Source organism: Mixophyes fleayi, chromosome 1 (genome assembly GCF_038048845.1).
Source record: "Mixophyes fleayi isolate aMixFle1 chromosome 1, aMixFle1.hap1, whole genome shotgun sequence".
In the NCBI taxonomy this organism is placed as follows: domain Eukaryota; kingdom Metazoa; phylum Chordata; class Amphibia; order Anura; family Limnodynastidae; genus Mixophyes; species Mixophyes fleayi.
In genome coordinates, this window is record NC_134402.1 from 148,409,286 (window position 1) to 148,431,479 (window position 22,194).

The 22,194-nt window shown below is 36.2% G+C and overlaps 1 protein-coding gene across 2 annotated transcripts in view; it reads left to right on the top strand.

Annotated features, from left to right (window-relative positions):
* Window positions 1–21,488, top strand: part of UNC5C (unc-5 netrin receptor C) — a 270,066-nt gene extending 248,578 nt beyond the window's left edge. For both annotated transcript variants that reach the window (XM_075201521.1, XM_075201530.1), the window contains 6 exons: window positions 4,628–4,796; window positions 7,898–8,131; window positions 9,567–9,716; window positions 11,879–12,043; window positions 13,024–13,205; window positions 13,945–21,488. In XM_075201521.1, coding sequence (XP_075057622.1) covers window positions 4,628–4,796; window positions 7,898–8,131; window positions 9,567–9,716; window positions 11,879–12,043; window positions 13,024–13,205; window positions 13,945–14,110 — 1,066 coding nt within the window. In that variant the 3' untranslated portion in view covers window positions 14,111–21,488. The remainder of the gene's footprint in view (window positions 1–4,627; window positions 4,797–7,897; window positions 8,132–9,566; window positions 9,717–11,878; window positions 12,044–13,023; window positions 13,206–13,944) is intronic.
* Window positions 21,489–22,194: the final 706 nt, after the last annotated feature.

Genomic DNA, 22,194 nt, shown 5'->3' on the forward strand with positions numbered 1-22,194 from the left:
AACTGTGTAGTACAGATGCATTCTTCACAATGAATTGGTTTATGGACACAGTCTAATCTTCATACATCTCAACGAAGCATGTACTGTATTGGGAGTCCATCCAATACTCAAATGTGTGATTCAAAACTTCCAGTGCTAATGTTCTTTTGACCTACTTCTTTAACTGCTGTTTCTAATAGACTTTTTTTTACAGTAGAAACAGTTCATTATGCTAAATGGCAATATAATGCTCATGTTTACATGTTGAGGCTTAAAAAAAACAAGCTTTAAAAAACATTCAAATCAAATATACTCCTGGAAATAATAATTATTATTATTATTATTATTATTATTATCTTTGACTTATAAGGCGCCACAAAGGGTCCGCAGCACCATACATTAGATATACAGAAAACAGAACCAAGACACAACATGATACAAAAATATATACAAACACAGGTAACAAGGTAAAGCAAATCAGATTATTTCTGGGACAGATAGTGAAAGGGATGGTAGAAATCAGCGAGAAGAAGGCCGAAGCTTAAGAAAACAGGGAAAACAGGGCTAGCGAAGCAGGCCAAGAGGTACAGAGGGTGAAGGAACAGTAGAAGGAGCACACAAGGAAAGAGGGCCCTGCTCATGAGAGCTTTTATCAAATAATTTGTATAATTTTGTCATTACTGTACACATCTATAAAGTCATAATGAGCCTCTATGTAGGCTTGACACTGCTTGCTGCGTTGTCCATTTAAGTTTGCCTTTTGAATTAATCTGCGATTTTAGTTACTTAGAATATTACATACAGTTTTTCAGAAGTGGATTAATTCTACAGCTCAATGCTCCACTTTGCCGAAGGTTCTTTTACATATTTTTGATATAAACTATTAAACCACAATTTTGTGGAACAGCCCTCATTTTCTTTTTACCATAACCAAAATTGGGTTGTTGCCTATGTATGGGAGGAATAGGGTCATCAGAATTGTGGGTGGGGTTGTGAAGATTGGGGCATGGTCTCTGTGGATTACAGGTGGTCATGTTATTCATTGTGTTTAATTGTTATTTACTGCAGGCATTTTTTTTTCATTTGTTTTAAATAGCCAGAGAAGATATGTGATGTTTTTTCAGCTCTACGTACACATAGTACATATTTCAGAGTTAGATTAAGTTTATTAGCACAACAGAAACATATTAGGATAGTTACAGTTGTTGCCCATCATTTTGGAGTGATTTCTTTTGTCTACCTTAGTTAGATTGTGTTGTTGCTAACAACTGCCTCTAAAAACGGCAATGCTTTTATGAAAATAGCTTTTCAAGTTGATCAAAATCATTTGTTCGACTGGACCATTTTTAAAGCTTTTATTTATTATTGTGACTGTGTTTTGTAGAGAAGTCTCTTTTCTTCCTGCATTTCTGACATTCTGTCACTGACTTTAGTCACAGTATAATTTTATGTTCTTGGTGTAATATGTGGCTGCCACCGAATCCAGTCCCTGGTGATCTCCACTTTGCTCTGCGCTTGTCAAGATGATCATATTTCTCAAGTGGCTGTCTCCACTATAAAAGTGGCACTGAGGTCATTAAAGAGAGACTGTTTGGATTACAACAGAAAGCCACTTGAACTAAACAAAGTCTTGAAATACACTTAAGAGTAAGATAGCAAGAAGTACATCGCTCATTGCTGGCCATTTGTAACGTATGGTTCAGTGATGGTACATTTACTATACATGAAACTAAACATAAAACCGGGAGCACTTTCTTTAAAACCCCATGTGAGTGTCTTTTGTTCAACTCTTTGGAAGTGGTATATGAGTAGGCTATATGGAATTGCTCACCTCTACAAACCCAACTACCCAGCCTTCGCTAGCTTTCAGCTGTCATAGTGATCTTTCCCAAAGTGGGTAGTAGTTTCATATATATATATATATATATATATATATATATATATAAATATATATATATATATATATATATATATATAGAGGGAGAGGGAGAGAATTATTTTTTAAGGAGTAATGAATACATAGGTAAAGGATATGCAAATGTTTTTTATAGTGATGGGGCAGCACGGTGGCTTAGTGTTTAGCACTTCTGCCTCACAGCACTGGGGTCATGAGTTAAATTCCCGACTGTGGCTTTATCTGTGAGGAGTTTGTATGTTCTCCCCGTGTTTGCGTGGGTTTCCTCCGGTTGCTCCGGTTTCCTCCCACACTCCTAAAACATACTGGTAGGTTAATTGACTGCTATCAAATTTACCCTAGTCTCTCTCTCTCTCTCTCTCTCTCTCTGTTTATGTCAGAGAATTTAGACTGTAAGCTCCAATGGGGCAGATGTGAGCGAGTTCTCTGTATAGTGCTGCGGAATCAGTGGCGCTATATAAATAAATGATGATGATGATGATGATACACTGCTTCTAAAAAGGCAGCTTATTTATTGATTAAAGTCAGTGGTTTGGGCTGTAGGAAAGACTTCTGCATAAATATGGCAACGTCGAGCAGGGATTACTTGCACTGCAAAATAGACTTTTGAGGCCAACGTTTCTCGTGACAAGTAGAGATGTCGGATGTCACCTCTGCAGTCACAGTGAGCGCACAATGTACCGCCATGATCTGGACCTCGGCACACTTAAGTCGTGTTTCTGCCAGGAAGGGGGAGTATGACTTAGTAAGCAGATCTCTGTGGTGATGAGCTGATGTTCCACGTGTAATCTCCACAAAATGTGCAAAATGTCACCAGACCCTCTAGATGATCATCCCAGTACATGGCGCAGATATCTAGTAGGCGGCTGCCAGGGCTTTGTTTTTCGGAACTTTTGCTCTGCGCTAGGGCTGTGTAGTATTGTTGGCCTTGTTGCCCTCAAGGTTTTTGTTTGTTTGTTTTATAGTTTTTTAAAATTGGCACTAAGGTTGTAGGTAATAACAAGCTTGGGGCATTGCTGGTTATATTGTGTGTATGGCTAGAGGTCATTGGAGGGAACCCTCAAATTGCTACTACTACTATTATCCCACATATAGCCTTAACCCAGAATTGGAGCAACAAACAACTTTAAATTATTTCCTGAGTAAACGAGGTGGCTGTAACTTTTAAGGTATACATAATACCATCTATGTCAACATGTCATAATATCTGCATTATTTGAACCAGCTTTGTTAGATGTGGCTTATTGCTGTTTGCTATAGTCTATAAAATGTTTACTTTTTTACTGTTATTTTTATGATTGGTTAGCTGACCTGTAGGATATATTGATGTCTAGAGTACTGCCTTATTACACAATAAACATGGTTGTTGTTTTTTTAAAAATCATTTTGCATACACTAGCCCAAATGCGATCTTTTAGGACACTAGACTTTTTAACAGTCAGAATTTCATAAGATATGTTCACGTAGAAAGATTGTATTAATAATCATCTAGACAAGACAATTGAAAGCAAAAAGCCTTATGTATGACTCACATAAAGTTATTTGGAATAAGAGGATATTAATTTGCAAACCATTATTCACCATCATCACCATTTAGTTATATAGCGCCACTAATTCCGCAGCGCTGTACAGAGAACTCACTCACATCACTCCCTGCCCCATTGGGGCTTACAGTCTAAATTCCCTAACATACACACACAGACAGACTAGGGTCAATTTGTTAGCAACCAATTAACCTACCAGTATGATTTTGGAGTGCGGGAGGAAACCGGAACTCATGACCCCAGTGTTGTAAGGCAGAAGTGCTAGCCACTACGCCACCGTACTGCCCCTATTATTTTGAAAGACATTATTTGTCTGAAGTAAGTTTTCGGGCAATAGTTACATTTTATGTTTAGGTAAAATTATTCCAGTTGAAATGTATAGTTATATAAAGTAGTTGATTAAAGTATGTTGTACAGCTGTAGTTTTGATCACAAAACACATTTGCGTCATCTCCATATTTGTACGCCAATGCAAATTGCAGGCTTTGCAAGGTCAGAGTTATCCATTGATCACTTACAATTCCTCCATCTGATACTACATGTTTCTGTTATATAATCAGCAATGTGTGGACAGAGGGGAGCTATCTGTCAATTTACACAGTCTGGTAACTTTATAGGAACATAATCTAATATATGTCTTTCTTAGTGAGTACAAGATTAGACTTAACACTGCCATGGAAGAACATTGTTATTTATAATAATTATTTGGAGACTGGGCGACATTGTTTTGATTCACACTAATGCAGTGGTCGCAGTGGGGGTGTATACGGTGGTACGCTATACCGCCACCTCTCCTACTGCTTTCATTGTAAAACTATCACATTCCATTCACCTACATTCCCATTAAATTTTTTATTCCGCCACTTTTAAATTTCCAATTGCATTAATGAATACAAATACGCAAAGCACTGAAGCTCACTGTGCAGAATTACATGTATTTATTTATTTTACTTAGAACTGTAGAAAAATTAAATGTAGAAACAACCCCCTAATTTCAATGAGTGTTTATTCCCTTTCCCTTATAATGAGAGTGGGTGTTGACCTCATTTCTTTTATAATAAGCATATTACATAAAAGTGGCCTATGAGGCTTTAGGTAGACACTAGGTTGTACGCTGATCTGTACAGTATTAATAGCTATATCATGTTTCTTGGTTTATACGTTCTAAGTTGTATATTGTTTACTACAGGCCACCAATAGAGGACAGTCAGACACTTCTTACTCCGGTCGTAAGTTGTGGGCCCCCTGGAGCATTGATGACGAGACCAGTGATTATAACAATGCACCACTGCACTGAAACAAATGCAGAGGACTGGAAGATCCAACTGAAGGAGCAGTCTGTGCAAGGACAGTGGGAGGTGAGTAGGTCTGCCTCTGTGTCTGCTAGAAACTGCAGCTAAGGACAAATTAAGCATGATCAATTTAAAACAAGCCAGCACTTGTTGCAGGGCATGTTCTGCATGTGGAATAGGCATGAGAGCATCAAATGTACTCTGTATGTGTTTGAGTGGAGCTAATACAGCCAGACCCTGCGCATATTCTTCATATTGTGATCGTGACATTATCTTAAATAAACAATGACAAACATGGAAAACTAGGTGATGCCAGGAGAGTTCTTTTATGTCTGTGATACATGATTTTTATGCCCATGAAAAACAAGATTTCTTAAATGCAACTGGTTCTAGCCCAATGGCTAAACCACGGCATAATACGCAGATTGGGGGCAAAGATGGATTTTTAAATACAGATGCTAGACTACCACCATTTTGATCCCACCATAGTTAGTTTTCAGAAATGTCTTTTATCTATACTGTTTGAAATCTTATCAATTAAATCTTGCTCGCAATATATAGTGTATATGTATAGGTTATGTTTTCTTTTTCGTTACACATAGTTTTAATAATAGTTTTAATAATAACTTATGTAACATCAACTACTGTAGCATTTTGTGAAAATTGCACTTGATTTACATAAGCAAATGCCCAATTAAGTACAACATTGTTTTTTCCTTGTAAAAAATATATTTTTACATATTGTCCTAAATTACAGGGAACTCTAGGGTTTTTATTAATGGCATATTCATATATGAAATACCATACTAAGTACATAAATAGACTTTTAAACAAGATATTATCTAAACTTTCAATAATGAACAAGTAACACATTGAGTATATTGTATGAGACAAATGTTTCATTATATATGGTATTTATCATTAAACATAACATTTAAAATAGCTCGAACTTTTACATCTTTGCTTGTAGGCATTAGCTAAAATGAGCGCCTGCAAAGTGAATATGGTGTAACCAAGAAATCAGCTGGTTTTCTGACTTTCTGGTACTCACCCTTTTTGGTGTGCCACTTTTGAACAATGTCATAAACAGAATTGAGAACTTAAAAGTATATTTTTGCCACTGGTGACACTTAGTGGCCAAACTGTGTTGGTGCAATAAGATTTTCTTAGAATGGATTAACGTCTCAGCTTCTTACCAGTAAGTTATCACAGGATGTATTTGCTTGTTTTTTTTTAACCATTGGCTTTTTAGTAGGTCATCTTTGATATATTTATTATTAAATGCAATGATTTCTGTACATATTTAGCACATAGTTTTGAAAGAAGGACTAGCTCAGTGGTTAATAGCACTGAGTATTACAATACCATTGAATGACTTTCTGGATGAATCCCTTGAGCAAGTCACTTTGTGGGTCATTATGAAGACCAACGCTTGCACAGTTCATCAATATATGCAGAATACACATTTTTATTGGTCTGCACATACAAAGGTCTATGCCCTAATGGAACAGTTTTATGGTCTGTCTACACAGCCAATATATATTTTATTTATAAAAGTGGGATTCAAATAAGCAGGTGACAACTTTACTAAACAGCAAGGCTATGTCATGTCCCCATACACCTGCACACCCCTGGCCCTTTAACTGCGTGTCTACCAACATACCGTTTCATATAAATCTTTAAAATATGGGGACATCAGGCTGCCTTTATTCTAGCGTCAAATACCTTATCTTCCTTTTTTATTACCTTTAATACCTTTAATTGCATGACATTGGAATTCACAGGCCTTTCATGCAGTTTATTTGCACCAGATTGAGCAAGGGACATAGGTAAATAATTAGAAAAGTACTGCTTTTTGTCATATACAAAGTGGTGTAAGTTTCAGGTCCATTTGTGTGTACTGTTGTATATCTCTTAGTGTTGCACTGTTCCACAAAGAAGCTATAGACTTGCACTTTAAGCTATAGCAAAACACAATTTCCCTCCTTCAAATCCTGACAAAATGCCATGTTCTGCATGCATTTAGTCCTAACATTTGATGCATATTGGATGATTTGACAGTCCATAACCTGATTTCATGCAAATTTTCACTATCGCAATTGACCTTTCAGTAGACCTAGTAAATAATTTAATGAATTAATAAAATACTGCACATTATCAACATTTTTAAGAGGTTGAAATAAATGCAATATATATCCAGTATATTTAGTTTCTTTCCAAGTGAAGAACACAATTGCCTCAAGTGAAATAATTTTATGTGTTCTAAAGTGCATTTATAGAGAACGTAATGGATTTTTAGGAAATGTTTTCATCGCTACACTTAGGAGTTCACATTTAGAAATGGATTAGATATGTGTATTTCCTACAATGTGCGGATATTATCTTGTTTCCTAATGTTTTCCAATGAACTAATTTAATCTGTATACCCATGTAGCAGTCCCCGATTGACTTCTGAGTACATTGAGGGTGGTTTTGTATTTCATAAATGAATACAGTGTATCAGCCAAAGGAGGAAACAGCATGCACAAGCTATACTTAATAGCTAGATTTCAAATTCCAGCAAATCTCTTAGTGCAATTTGCTTCTATTAAACCTCCTACAGTATGTAATTTGGGTCTGTAGTGTGGTATGGTCTGCAATTCCGAGAGCCAAACAGTTAATGTGTCCTACATGTACAACATTATCCACAATATTAATAATCTAAATTAGAAGATGCATTTATTTCACTTATTTGTCTCATCTCTTATTCATAAGGTTTAAACCTTATCCTCCTACAAAGATGGGTGATAGAGGGAACCTAAAATTTAAATGAGAAGTGTATTTATATTAGCTTAGGGGTAAGGCTTCGGAGCTTATATACTGTAATTGAATTCTTTGCTAAATCAATAAAGCATGTTGGTTCATGTAAATTTATTGCTTACTTGTATTCCATGCTGGATCACCGCACTGGGATTCATGTATTTTAGTGGTGATGGGCAAATGTTGTTTAGTGGTTTTAGATGTATATGTTTGGAATGACAGTGAGTAGTTTCTGGGCACTTTTGTACAAGGTTCTTTATATTGCCACCATCCCCTCTCTCTTCCCACCTGTGATCTCCTCTCATTCTAGTATTATGTTCTTATTTCGTAATCAGTGAATTAACAGCTGTTGTTATGTGTTGATAAAGGATGTTGTGGTTGTCGGAGAAGAGAATTTTACCACCCCTTGCTACATCCAAATGGAATCAGAAGCTTGTCACATCCTTACAGAAACATTAAGCACCTATGCCTTGGTGGGACAATCTACTAGCAAATCATCAGCGAAACGACTGAAGTTAGCTATATTTGGACCAGCGTCATGCACATCTCTGGAGTACAATATTCAAGTTTACTGCTTAGATGACACTCAGGATGCACTTAAGGTACACCCAGCTGAATTCATTCTCTTTAAATAACATAAACACTCTTCATTGCAAAGCTGTTGTTCTGGAAATGTAAGTAAATGTCACATTAAGCCATGTATACGTGGGTGCCAATAAGGTTCCGATAATACGCCCGCATTCTGGCATAGTGAGGGTGCTTTCAACAAAGTACAAACACTCATAACAATTAAGGTTTATTGACACATTTGGTGTACGCTCTCACTGTATGCACTGGCACTTGCTGGGAATTTGGGATGTATTTGGCTTATTTTCTGATCATTTGCAGCACTTGAAAGATGCCTTATCAGCACCTATGTGTATGAGGCCTATGTAAGAGCCTGCTAATAACAGAAGCTATTTACATCCTCATAGTTAGTTTACAACAACTATCATTAACCAATCAAAATTGCAAATGGCCAACGATGTATCCAGCATAAACGGCTTTCCAGCATGAATACAGTCATAGATACAGAGAGATTAGTCCAGTTTACATACGGCTGTTTCAAACATATTGACACTCATCAGTGTAAGGTATGGATCAATGAATTCTGCTGTGTAAGGCTTGGACAGTGCCCTATCACTCCACCCACAAGGGTTAACCCACCTATAAGAGATAATAAGCTCAAAACAGAGTATGCAAGTTGAATTGATGACTCTGTATCTCTGGATTTATCCACCCCAGTAAGCCAACAGTTCTCGAAAGACGTTAACTGTTAAAAAAGTTCACCTCATAATGTCAGTAATGACAGCAAAACAAAAACACTGAGAATTTAAGAACAATCCCAGATGTGTGTACTTAAGAAACAATGTATAGGCAACACATACCTGTAAGATTAGAAAGTTTACTATTTAAACTTTTTAAAAAAATAATTTGTGTATAAACATTAGGCCTGAGCTTGTTTGCCACTCTTAATGAGTTTAATTATAAATGTTTTGGTTTGTAATAAAATAAGCATTGTGGTCATAACTAGAGATATATGGTAATCAGACAGTGACTCTTAATTGATCCTAAGACATTATGATACAGTCATTGGGTCGCACCACAATTAGGTGGTTGATTTGATTTTTATCATCTAGCTGGTTTATAGCAAAGTTCCTTTCTTATTTCCATAATAAGAAAATAGTATGTAATGCAATCTGAGGATTCAGTGGTTTCTCTTGGAGATGATGCTATTGATGTAAATGGCAAAAGAAATGCATGGGCTGGGTCTTTTGTATTTGAATTGGAACATCACTTTGCACATGCGATATATTCAAACATTTCCCTATTTTAATGAATATTCTCGGGTAAACTGTTCCAGTCATATAGGCCTCGCATGTACAGTATATTGCACAAAGCTTAAGAATTCTCGTATTACCATGTATGACATGAGAAAAAGAATTAGATTATTTTCAAACCCACCTGAACCCATCTTTCTCCTCTGTGAACATGCAGGAAGTGTTACAGCAAGAAAGGAAAGTTGGAGGACAGTTATTGGATGAACCTAAAACTCTTCATTTTAAAGGCAGTACCCACAACCTCCGCCTTTCCATCCATGACATCCCTCACTCGCTTTGGAAAAGCAAATTGTTAGCTAAATATCAGGTAAGCTATCCAATCACAAATATTGGGCAAATCATTTTTAGTAAAATAATGCACTTTCTATAACTGAAAGCACCTCCTTAAATATGACTTTTATAAAGGTATAGTCTCAGGTCATATGCCTGAATCCACTAATTATTTGAGCCAACTATAGACACAATGCAATATATATCAATCAGATTTTAAAATAAATGGATTAGAAACAGGAAATGTCTTAGAACCATTTTAATCAATTGAAATGTGCAGTTTGTGAAGCAATTTGTTCCAGATTTAGCACTGATTCCACCTGCAAATTGGTTGCTGATTCAATCCAGTTTGGTTGCTGGATTCGGAAATCAGTACTAACTTGACTTCATTTTTTTACTGAACCAACTGTCTCATTTAATTCAGAATGACAGTAAAATATATACTTACCTTTATGTATATGTTTTGTCGTTTTCTTTTTGATAACCAAATTAAGGGTGGTTTTACTGAAAAATCTGTTCCACCATTTTCTGGATATTTTACCAAAGAGGTGCACTAATAATATTGTTAACATTTGTAGTTATCATCATCATCATTTATTTATAAAGTGCCAACATATTCCGTAGAATTGGGGACAAACATAATAAACTAATAAACAAACTGGGTAAAACAGACAAAGAGGTTAGAAGACCCTGCTCGCAAGCTTGCAATCTATGGGAGTTATGTGACTTAATTATGTTTTTGTGGAAAAAATCTTATGGCAATAAGTTTTACTGAGCATTTACAAAACAGGAAAATATAAGTAGTCTCTATTTAATAAGTAGGGGCCTGATTCATTAAGGATCTTAAATGAAGAGGGTCCTTATTTCAGTCTCCTGGACAAAACCATGTTACAATGCAAGGAGTGTTCTGTTTTGCACATAAGTTAAATACTGACTGTTTTTTCATGTAACACACACACATATCAACTTTAAATTTCAGTGTACAAATAAGCTATCAAGTATTTGTGTGCTACATGAAAAAAACAGTCAGTATTTAACTTATGTGCAAAACAGAACACTCATTTGCACCCCCTGCATTGTAACATGGTTTTGTCCAGGAGACTGAAATAAGGATCCTCTTCATTTAAGATCCTTAATGAATCAGGCCCTAGGATATCATTTTCCCATTATATAGGGTGCGCTGCTAACAAAGTCCATTAAAGATGAATGATAGATGATTGTATGTACCTAATATGTATGATTTAGATTTGAATGTCTCTACTGCTGTTTTCTAGTGGAATATAAGTAATTGGGTTGTGAAATTAGATAGAGGCCTTGGTTATCATTATTATCAAGCAGACATAAAAAACTTTATTGATAATGTCAGTTACATGGGCGTCAACATCTTCCGCAGAGTGGTACAGATGAAGTAACACATACAGGGCATTATCATAACAATTACATGATGGAATGAGAACCCTGATCAGAGAGCTTACAATATAAGGGATTATGTTTTATCCTCGCCATCAGCTACCTTGCTTCCATATTTCCCACAATTCTGTGCCATAAATCTGCTGGCCTGGCCAAGGCTGTTACCTTTGGCAAGACCTCAGCAACATTGTGTGAGAAGCTCAGTATGGATTGGATAAAGTGCTAGTTCAGCAACTTCTTCCCATTGCCTGCAGGCTAAACAACTTCTCTTCAGTGCTTTCAGCTTCCATTAGCCAGGTTTCACTCCATAGCCCATCTCTCCCAAGGGAGCTGATCGCTGTGCTCATATGCTCGTAATGTGCTGAAGTAATACAGGCTGCAGGAAGAAGTCGAAGATTGCCTCTACTGCAGAGGAATAGACTTCTTGTGAATAACAAGAGCTGGCCCTTGTAGTACAAGTTGCATTGTTATTGGCACTGTGTCTCCCACTTAGTGGCTTGTGTAATACAGGAGTCCAGATTCCCAGCGTGTAGTGTGAGGGTTGGATGTTTTGCTAACAAGTCGCTGTTCTGCTCACAGGTTTCTTTATACATTATGCACTATAGCCCAAGAACTTGGCGTCCTCTCTTTTCACTATTCCACTTCCAGTTAATTGTTAACTACATTCCCCAATTAAAATTTGACACGCCTATTATAAAAGACATGTTGTAAATATAGTGCTGAGTGAACCAATCATGCATTTACTGGAATAAGATAGTAATTTCTGTTATTGACTGTGTGCTCTTCCAGGAAATTCCTTTCTATCAGGTCTGGAGTGGATGCCAAAGGAATCTTCACTGCACCTTTACTCTGGAACGTTACAGCCTCAGCACCGTGGACCTATCCTGTAAGCTGTGTGTCAGGCAGGTGGAGGGGGAAGGACAGATCTTCCAGCTGAACTGTACAGCAGCAGAGGTACGTATTGAAGCCCATCCACAAAGGCACCTTCAAATGTCACATAATCAGAAATGATAAATGATATGCTGCATTGGCAAGCATTGGACTTGCCCTTTTCTGAAAACATAAGGCCTACTAAGACAGAATTACAGAGACTAATGCTATTTTAATTGCCAAGTAATGCCTTCATTTGTTCAGTCATACTGTATTATTGCTGCTTATAAGAGATCATGTGCTGTCATCCTCACATGTCATGCTCTTAAGAAGTTAGAGTCTCAGTAGTGTAAGATTTGGAATGATGACTAAAATCATCAAGGGGAATCCAAAAATCATATCCAAAGTATATAATAATATTCCTAACGCAACAGACCATAGAGTCAGGACACATTAGGCCAGTCACCCAGCCTTGCAGCCCAATCTGCGCGAACCACAGCCAGATCTGATTGCGGAGAGGCCGTTTCATCAAGTCACAAGCCCTTTTGACCGCTATAAATTAGGATTGTCTCATGGATGTCTGTTTTGCTGAATACCCAGTTTTGTAGCACACGTGAATCACAGTTTGTGACCTGTACGTTTGCTTTCAATTTATTAGCTGGTAGTACAGCACAGTGTGTTCCTGTAATTATCAAATTACCAAAGCAAAATATACCCGTGTTAAGAATGATGTAGTGGGCAATTTTTGAGGAAAATGGCTTTCAGATATTATCTTTCCTGCGTATATTGCTGTAATTAACCCTGCTGTACCTCAGGGTTGATCTAATTGAGCCAGGCTTGTGTTCTAGCACAGACCAACCATTCGAGGATACGCATGTAGTTTAATGGTTAGTAAGGCAGCTATTTATATATTATTTCATTTCAGAAGACTAGAAATAGAGTGCTGGCAGGGAAAGCATTGCCATTTAAACCTAGAACAGAGATAAAGTACAAATAAACTATGTGCACCAATCCATTTACAGAAATCATCTGCAATAAAAAAAAATGATTTGTTCTTTTTACAGGAACCAAGCTGTATTATTGATTATCCTCTCATGGATTCAGCAAGTACCATTACTACCATTATAGGACCAAGTGCTTTTAGCATTCCTCTAACTATTCGACAGAAACTTTGCAGCAGTCTCGATGCTCCTCAAACACGAGGTCATGACTGGAGGATGCTGGCCCACAAATTGATATTAGACAGGTGAGCGCGCCCATGTAACTGACGTTATCAATAAAGTTTTTTATGTTTGCTTAAGCCATACAAACACACTGTTCTGTTTCTTTTTGCATTACAGTTGCTGACATATAAAATCTAAGATCAATTATAATTATGTGCAGTTTTACAACACAGGACTGTTGTAGCTAAGTGGGGAGAGGGGGTTAGGAACATGTATACTTTATACAGCCCAGTCTATCCCTATTCTTCCCCTCCAAGAATTTACTTGCACATAAACTTTATTTTAGGTTCATTGTTGTGGAAGTTCTTGTGCAGAAGACTAAGGGCTAGATTTACTAAGCTGCGGGTTTGAAAAAGTGGGGATGTTGCCTATAGCAACCAATCAGATTCTAGCTGTCATTTTGTAGAAGGTACTAAATAAATGAAAGCTAGAATCTGATTGGTTGCTATAGGCAACATCCCCACTTTTTCAAACCCGCAGCTTAGTAAATCTAGCCCTAAGTGCTGGAGGAGCAGAGCTATAAAACCGTGTCACCTCATTAACTGTTGATATGGGGCCAACCAATACTGGCAGAACAACATATGTTTTTCTGAACTTTTATGCAAAAATAACATACAATTTTATCTCATTTATAACATGAGCATATTTCCCCTCTAATTAGGATTCACATTGCTATAATACAGTTATAACAGATTGTCAGTTATTTTCTGCTTAAAAAATGATTTTGTGAATGATCTAATCCGGTGTATTTTTTTTGTGCAGGTATCTAAATTATTTTGCTACGAAGCCCAGTCCCACTGGAGTGATCCTTGATCTCTGGGAAGCGCAGAACTACCCGGATGGAAACCTCAGTACGCTTGCTGCAGTCTTAGAGGAGATGGGCAGACACGAGACTGTGGTATCTTTGACAGCAGAAGGGAAATATTGATATTACTTAGAAAATATGAAGACGGAGGGACTAATAAACGGACACATTACCAAGATAAAAGGAAAAGAACATACTGGAACGGAATACTGACCAATGAGTTTTACTACTTATATTAAAAAAAATGACTTTGATATAAACCTTTCTTGTATATTAACACAGAAATGAAGAGGAAAAAAAAAAAACATGCAAAGCTGTATCTCAAATATTATAAACCAACCTGATGCTCGTTCAGTGTGTGGCTTGTTATAGGATTTTACAGTTTCCTAGGAAACGAAATTTATTGCTATCCAGATACATGGATAATCTTTCTATACAATCCCAGCTCCAATGGACATTGTTTACATCCACTAACGGACAGGGGTTATTGATGCTGTCCCATGACTATTTATATATTTTGTGCAAGCCATCTAAATGAAATGTGTGTGCCACTCCAGGGTATTTTTAGGAAAGCTATGGTATTTTTTTTCAGTGGAGTTTAGATTGGGTGTGCTGATTACTACTAAGAGTCAGATAATCCCCTTGTCCTGTTTTCCTGTCCCCAGCTCCCTCCTTCAAACAGAGTTCAGTGTGTTCATGTGGAAACCCAATAGTTTCAGTTGTAAGCAGCTACCAACACAGACGGTAAAGCCAGATTTTTATTTTTTAAAGTGATTTTACAATCAGCTACAATGACGGAAGTAAATACTGCATAATTTGGTTTGCGTTCACATGCATGTCAGTGCTGACAGGAATGCCTTGTTTTTGCTGTTCCCTGTAGATTTGGAAGATCTCACCTACTGCAGCTAACTTGACTATTGATATTCTCATCTTACACCTAAAACAATCATAGTTTCACAGTTTGCATGTTTGCTTTATTTGCCTGTTGTTATATGTTAAAAAATGTTTAATATTACATAATAATTGGATTATTTTCTTTTGCTTTGGAACATTAAGTGTTAACAGAAAGACAGGCAAAGCTGTCATGATGAGCGTGTGTGCAGGATCACCATTTGGGCACTGAGTGAACACTTTCAGACTGAATTATATGGTTAATCTGAGCAAAAAATGGTAATGTTAGACAAATGCTAGAATTGTATGGGAATTGCTACTCTGGTGATGGTTGTAGTAGATGACTGATGAGAGGGAATCTTTCACTGACATGAGAAAGCTGCAGCCAATAGCTTCATGGGTAAGAAGCTGCTGGCTGCTTCTCCTCCATGTTAGGGGCAACAAGGGGGCATTAAAATCATTGGATATATGACATTATGTCACTCATTCAGTGTTTTAGGAGACACCTAACCTTTGGTGCACATGGCATACACCTAGGTTCACCTAATGGTAGGCTGGAGTGTAACTAGGAAATAACGAAAAGTGATTTGCTAATTTAACTGAGGACCCAACATCTTGTTTGTTTATTTTGGCAAACAATCAATTTGGATCATTCTTGGCAATAATATGAATCACCCTGATTCTCTTATTAAAGGCAAGTCAGAATACTGTTGCTTACTCAATGCAGTCCTTCATACTTAATAGTGAGATTTAATGTATTTGGGGGTTTACCTTAACAATAGAAGTTAGATGAGATGGTTATCTCCTTTAAAGAATAAGTCCTACCTATCTTACCTACCCACCACCTGTAGCCATTAAAGGCATGGACAGACTTCACTGCATGCTGACAGCTCACAGATGCACTAAGCTTTAGGTAACGGGGAAGGGAGTCCCCAGCCTTCCAATTTCTACATGTGGAGTCAGGTAAGATAGGGAGAACTTGTCCAAAAAATATTTCAGAAACTTGTTGTAACATCAAGGAGCTCCAGCTTTGGGGAGGAAGCACCTTAGGAATGTATCCTTCTTGGTGGTATCTCAGGTTTAAAAACCTGTTGACAATACTTGGCAGACTTTGATTATCAAATATTTCACTACAAGCATATTGGTTATTATTTTTATTACTACAGAATATTACCAATTGATTGTTGGGTATGGTGCTTGGGGTTTAATCTGGCTTGCAAGGGATGGTAGCAAGTGCTCTCGATTTTGTGTAATGTATGAGAAAATATGATACATATGTGAAGATGACAGATAGTTGGCATTGCCTTTGATAAAAGTTGGCAGGAATTCATTGATTGTTTCCTTGTGCTTAACTACTTACCTTGGTTAACGTGAAGATACCAGGATAGAGATGGGGCAACATTTTTAAACTGTTTCTACTGAATGGTCCTCTCATTCCTCATTTGGCTGTGAAATTTTGCATGTTTTGCTTGCAAATTTGACCTAAAGCGTTCTGAGTCCTGGCCCAAACACACCAGACAGTAGAATGAATTGACTGTCAGCTTCCCAGATCTATTTATATAGTAGAGTATAGAATCTTTAAATGCAAATTTACAAACACAGAATGGCATTCCGTGGAATGGAGAAACAAAAGTGAATCTCGATTTGTGTGAAATTTTACTCCAATTTCTCTAATCTTCTACATGAAGGTTTTATATTTAAACGTTTCACAGTTATAAGCAACAAGGGCAGCTGCAATGCAAAAGTAACATTTCTTGGCTCAATAGGTCACTAGATTTCAACATTTTTAGAACTCGTTCCTTTTTTTGTTACAAACAGCTTGTGTATATAACCTGTTAACAGAGATCTTGCTTTGGCAAAACTGGAAGGAAGGCTTTTCTCCCTTTCAACTTGTGTATGTTGACATTATTTATATATGCTGCCCTCTAGTGCTGTCTTCAGCAGCATGCAATCGCTTTTTTTCACTCCATCTGGCTATGTTAGTTAAGAAAATTGTGCCTCTCAAATGGAAATACTGTTTTATTTTACTTCTTTTTATTTGGTTTATACATTACAGAAAGTATGTAATTTTATTAGACTATATGGCTTTCGAACACTGTTACATGTTGCTTTCCTTTATAACATTGGTTGCTTGTAAAAACAAAAAAATAGCAAAATTCTGTTACAAGGAATGTGTGGTCAATATACATATACTTTTTTTTATGTTGTATATCCTTGCTGTTTTCATCATTAGTTTAATTTACCATCGTTATCTATTATTTAAAGTGTGTACTATATTAAACAATGCTTGTGCTTTTGTGATATTTCGCTTCAGATCCACTTCATCATCTTTCTTCGTTTAAGGTCATTTTGACTATTATACTTGTAGATGGGCATAGTGACGTTGCTTTGGCTCCATGGCCATTTTGATTCTCTGTCATCATGTCATTGCAAGAGCTTTTGTTGTGCACATTTCAAACTGGGATTAATTACGCCATTTTTTTTTTCTTAATATTAAACTCTAGGGGGTAAATTTAACTCTAGGCGGGTTTGAAAAAGTGGAGACGTTGCCTATGGCAACCAATCAGATTCTAGATATCATTTATTTAGAACATTCTACAAAATGACAGCTATAATCTGATTGGTTGCTATAGGCAACATCTCCACTTTTTCTAACCCACAGCTTGATAAATTTACTCTTAGGTCTATTATATTTGATGTTGAAAAATACAGGGCAATTAAAACAAGCTTTTTCATAGGCTTTAAAAAGCTACCTTAAAGAACAGTTTATTTTCAAGAATGTTTGCATCTAACATAATGTTAAAGAAGGCTCTTGTACGTACAGTGACTCATTAGGCTTTTTAATAGGCTAGTTAACTGATTACGGGAGATTCTGTCTGAGTTCATAAAATTAAAGAATTGATCAATTCGTTGTGACAGGATACAGTAATAGAATCTAGTTATTATCGTGCCTTTCTAAATTGTGCTCATTAAGTTAATACACTCACACGCTCATTAAAGGTATATTCACTCTGAAACACTATGCTTACTTAGTAATTATTGTAAAAGTACAGTTCACATTTATCAAATTTCCGCTAATTCCGAAATCTAATCTGATCCAAAATAAAAAGCATTGTGTAACATTCACATAGATACATATAAAAGTTCTCCTAAAACGACAGATTTTACAATATACAACATTTTATGTTATCTTGTTGGGTTCAACATCCAAGCTGTGGCATGTAGTGTCTTCTATCAATCAATACCAAGCTTAGTGTCCAAAGGAGGAATGAGTCATGATCACAAAAGGACAAGATAACAATATCTTATATTACTATATTAAAGTGGATTTTGTAGCATCTGTATACAGATGGAGCAAAGTTTATTGCAGTGAACATCTGGCTCATTAGATCTCTAATTAAACTAGAGATCTGTCACATGATAGCACAGATTCTTTGCTTAATCCTTAGCCATGAACTGCAATAGACTGCACTATGTAATGTCACAGATTGCACTGTCATGGTATTGGCAACATAAATTAATATTACTGAACAGAAAATGAAACCGAATAGTTAGTAATGAAGCCAGACTGAAAATAGTGCAAATTTTGCAATGTAATCTTGTGCATGCAATAAATACTAATGCAGTATGACACAGCCAATCTATTCCTGTACAACCAGCATCCTGGTACTATGTTTTATCCTAGCTGGAATTATATTAGGATTTGCTAGATTCCTTAATTAGCTACTTCTATCAATATTCATACACATTTCCTACATTCATATAGTTTGCTGGAAAAAAAGAGTGAATTTACCTCTAATTATGTTATCATAAATTTAAAATGAATTTAGTAACATGAAATGTGGTTTTCTTACAACACAAAATAAAGTGTATTACTTTGTATTATGATAAATTGTAAGTGTCCTGTAAGATTAATGGGACACTGTCGTCATGACATATGTATGGTTTATATTTATAGTGAAATATGTTGAAAGTATGTGTGTATGGTTGTTATATTCTATAAGTGTTATCTTGTTATTTTCTGTAGCATTTTGTGTTGGGTTTTTTTTTGCTGTTTCTTTATTGGAAGTTTTGTTGCTAAAAGGATGGAGCTGCAGTTATCTCTATAGATTTTCTCCTGTAGTCTCATTGTTCACTCTACTGTGAAAGTGGGCAACTGCTTCATTAGCCGACATTGTTGTCTCTGGGTCCAAGGGGTATATTTACTAAACTGCGCGTTTGAAAAAGTGGAGATGTTGCCTATTTCAACCAATCAGATTCTAGCTATCATTTTGTAGCATGTACTAAAGAAATAATAACTAGAATCTGATTGGTTGCAACATCTCCACTTTTTCAAACCCGTAGTTTAGTAAATATACCCCTAAGAGTCTGCAGAAGACTCAATGGACCTAATTTATTAACCCATAAAATGGTGAGATCATTTACAAGCTTTTAGTCACTTTTTTGCTGGATTTACTAAGGTCACATAAAAATAAACATCTAGGTGAGAATGAAAACTGACCATAAAATCTCAATGTGCAGTAATTTATTATCTCCAAAAACACGCAGTCATTTTCCATATTGTGAAGTCATTTACTTGACAGGATGTATGAAATTTATAGATTGTGTAAAATAATATGAGTTACTTTATGACACTTTAAATATAGCAATTATTCATTTAATAGAAGACACACACAAAGAAGTAAAGATGCCACTAACATGAAGCAGGTGATATAGTCAATGATATGCATTATTTCACTAACGTAAAAGAATTCTACGGCACTGCAATTGATTGTTAATCATAACACGCGATCTTTTCATCAGAATTTCTTGGATGCTTCAATAGAGCATAATCAGATACAAGATACATTTTAGGCATAAGTATGAGATATGAACATAATCTAAATTAGGATTTGGCCAGAATACTTTTACAAATGATCCTTCTGAACACTGAACCAAACCTGAATCCTAATTTGCAAATTCAAATTAAGCAGAAGGTTTCAAAATTCTAAAATCTTATCTGTAACTTTAGGTCACGGATGCAAAAGAGTACATTAAAAACCATTAAAATCTAGATGTGAATTTGGTTAGTTAAATCGTAATGATTCGGTCAAGGCTTAATTAAATAATCAAGATCGGCCACAGGAACAAATAACATGGTGTCAAATCTAAAACGATTTTTAAAAGCAGACTGAACCAAATTCTAGGTTTTACAAATCCTAAATTTACAAAGTTAATATGTTGCCTTGACTAAATGGTGCAAAAGCAACGATATTCCTTATCCTGACTAGCCAAATTTTTTTTTTTTAAACTATTAAGCAGCAAACAGATCAAATTGTAATTTCATTGGCCAATCCAAGAAGGAGCTAGTCCATTTGCTTTACCCCATACTTGCCTACATTGGCAAGGACACCTCCGGGAGATCAGGGGGAGGTGAGCATGTTGGGGGCGGGGCCCGACGGGTCACATCATTGATTCTGGCCAATTACAGCGTGGGGTGGGGCCACGATGACACGCGATTCACGTCATAAGCCCCACCCTCCCGCCACTTTACTATTGTAAAAATTAGATAGCGGGAGATTGCCTTGCTTTTCCAGGAGTCCGGGAGGACTCCCAGAAATTTGGGAGTCTCCCAGACATTCCGGGAGAGTAGGCAACTATGCTTTACCCCCCAGGAAATCTGGATTGGTGCAATTTAGACTTATATGTATATGTCAAAATTGGCTACAGACCTGATGATTCTACCTTGTGAACAGGCTATCATGCCAAATGACTTGGTTACAGTGTTTATCCTGCATTCGTGAAACCTGAGATCAGTACTAGATATTTGGGGATACTATTCAACATCAAAACAGAGTAAAATATTAGTTTGTTATTTTGTTTTTGGACCATTTATTACAGGATGCAATGCTATATTTAACAGTATAGACTTTTCTTTTCATGATTATGCATTTAATATCCTTTTTATCCTTTAAGCATATATAATTATTGCAATGCAGCAATTATTGAAGTGACCAATTGGGGGCAGAAAATATCACTCACATATAAAATAGTACAATTATAGAATACTTGACTGCACATTCAATAGAACATCTCCATAAGCCTTACTTTTACACAAGTGGTAAACGTTGCCTGCATTTAACCCAGATTATCAATAATTTAGCATCTCTGATGCGTTAAGTGATCTGTTTTAAGAACTGGGTAACATATGTCAGTTGCCTGTGGCTGAGACAGACTCAGTGGATTCCTTAAGCTGAGGATTTCATTCTCAAGTATTTTTACTACAGCAGTATTACTGCAAAAGTGTTACTTACTTTTTTGGCTATAGAGATAAAGAAACCAATTTAGTTTGTCTTTTCTTTCCCTCCAGCTGTATTTACTATGCAATTCCTTTTTCTAAAAAAAAATGTACTAAGAAAGAAGTGCTATCCATTGTATTCTTTGTATTTCTGTACAGTGAGATGTAGTTTACTCTTGTAGGTGTGCCTCATTTTTTTCTTCCCTCCCTTCCCCAACCAAGCCGGTTTTCTTTTTCACTGTTTGTAAATGCCTGCATTTATTCTGTCAGTCTGACATGTACAAAGTGTAAGAAATTTTTTTTAAGCAGTTAATAAATTATATTTATAAGCAATTCAAATGACTGGAGTCATTTATTTTGTATTATTTGTTTTGTTAAAAAAATAAACATTTGGATGAAAGTATTGCTCCAAGTTGAGTTTGGTACTTTAAACATGCTAAGCTATATGTGCGCTGTTGGTCTTCCATACATTTAAAGCTTGATGCAAATTTTAAACTGGCCTCAGGTATTTCCTAAACAACAGAATTACTTGTATTATCAAAATAATATTAACCACTGTGTTCAAGTTAGGATTCAACATTCACATAGAAAACATTAAAATTACTATACACTGTAGCCATTTAAACTTAAACCAGCTCGAACATCTTCAAACCTGTTCATTTGGCTCTAAAATTCAAGAATGTATTGCTAATTTGTTGTACTTTAGAACCAGTTTGATTGTATTGGTTCAAGAACCACTTTGAAATATCGCTAAGTTATTTTAATATGTAAGGTTTTGCTTTGCAAAGTATCTATGCTTCTTTACTCCATGGGTGTTTCCGTATGGTTTTCAGTTTAGTAAAATCTGTAGATTGAGGAAACGGACAACGGATAGACAGAAATTAGAAATAGCCAATAGACATCATTCAGACTGATCACCCTCAAGCAGGATAACATGTCAGACATTAGGGGGGGTATTCAATTGTTAGCGAGATCCCCGGAAAAACGAGCGCTCAAAATATATTAGCGTTAATACGGTAATATGCGCGTAAATACCGTT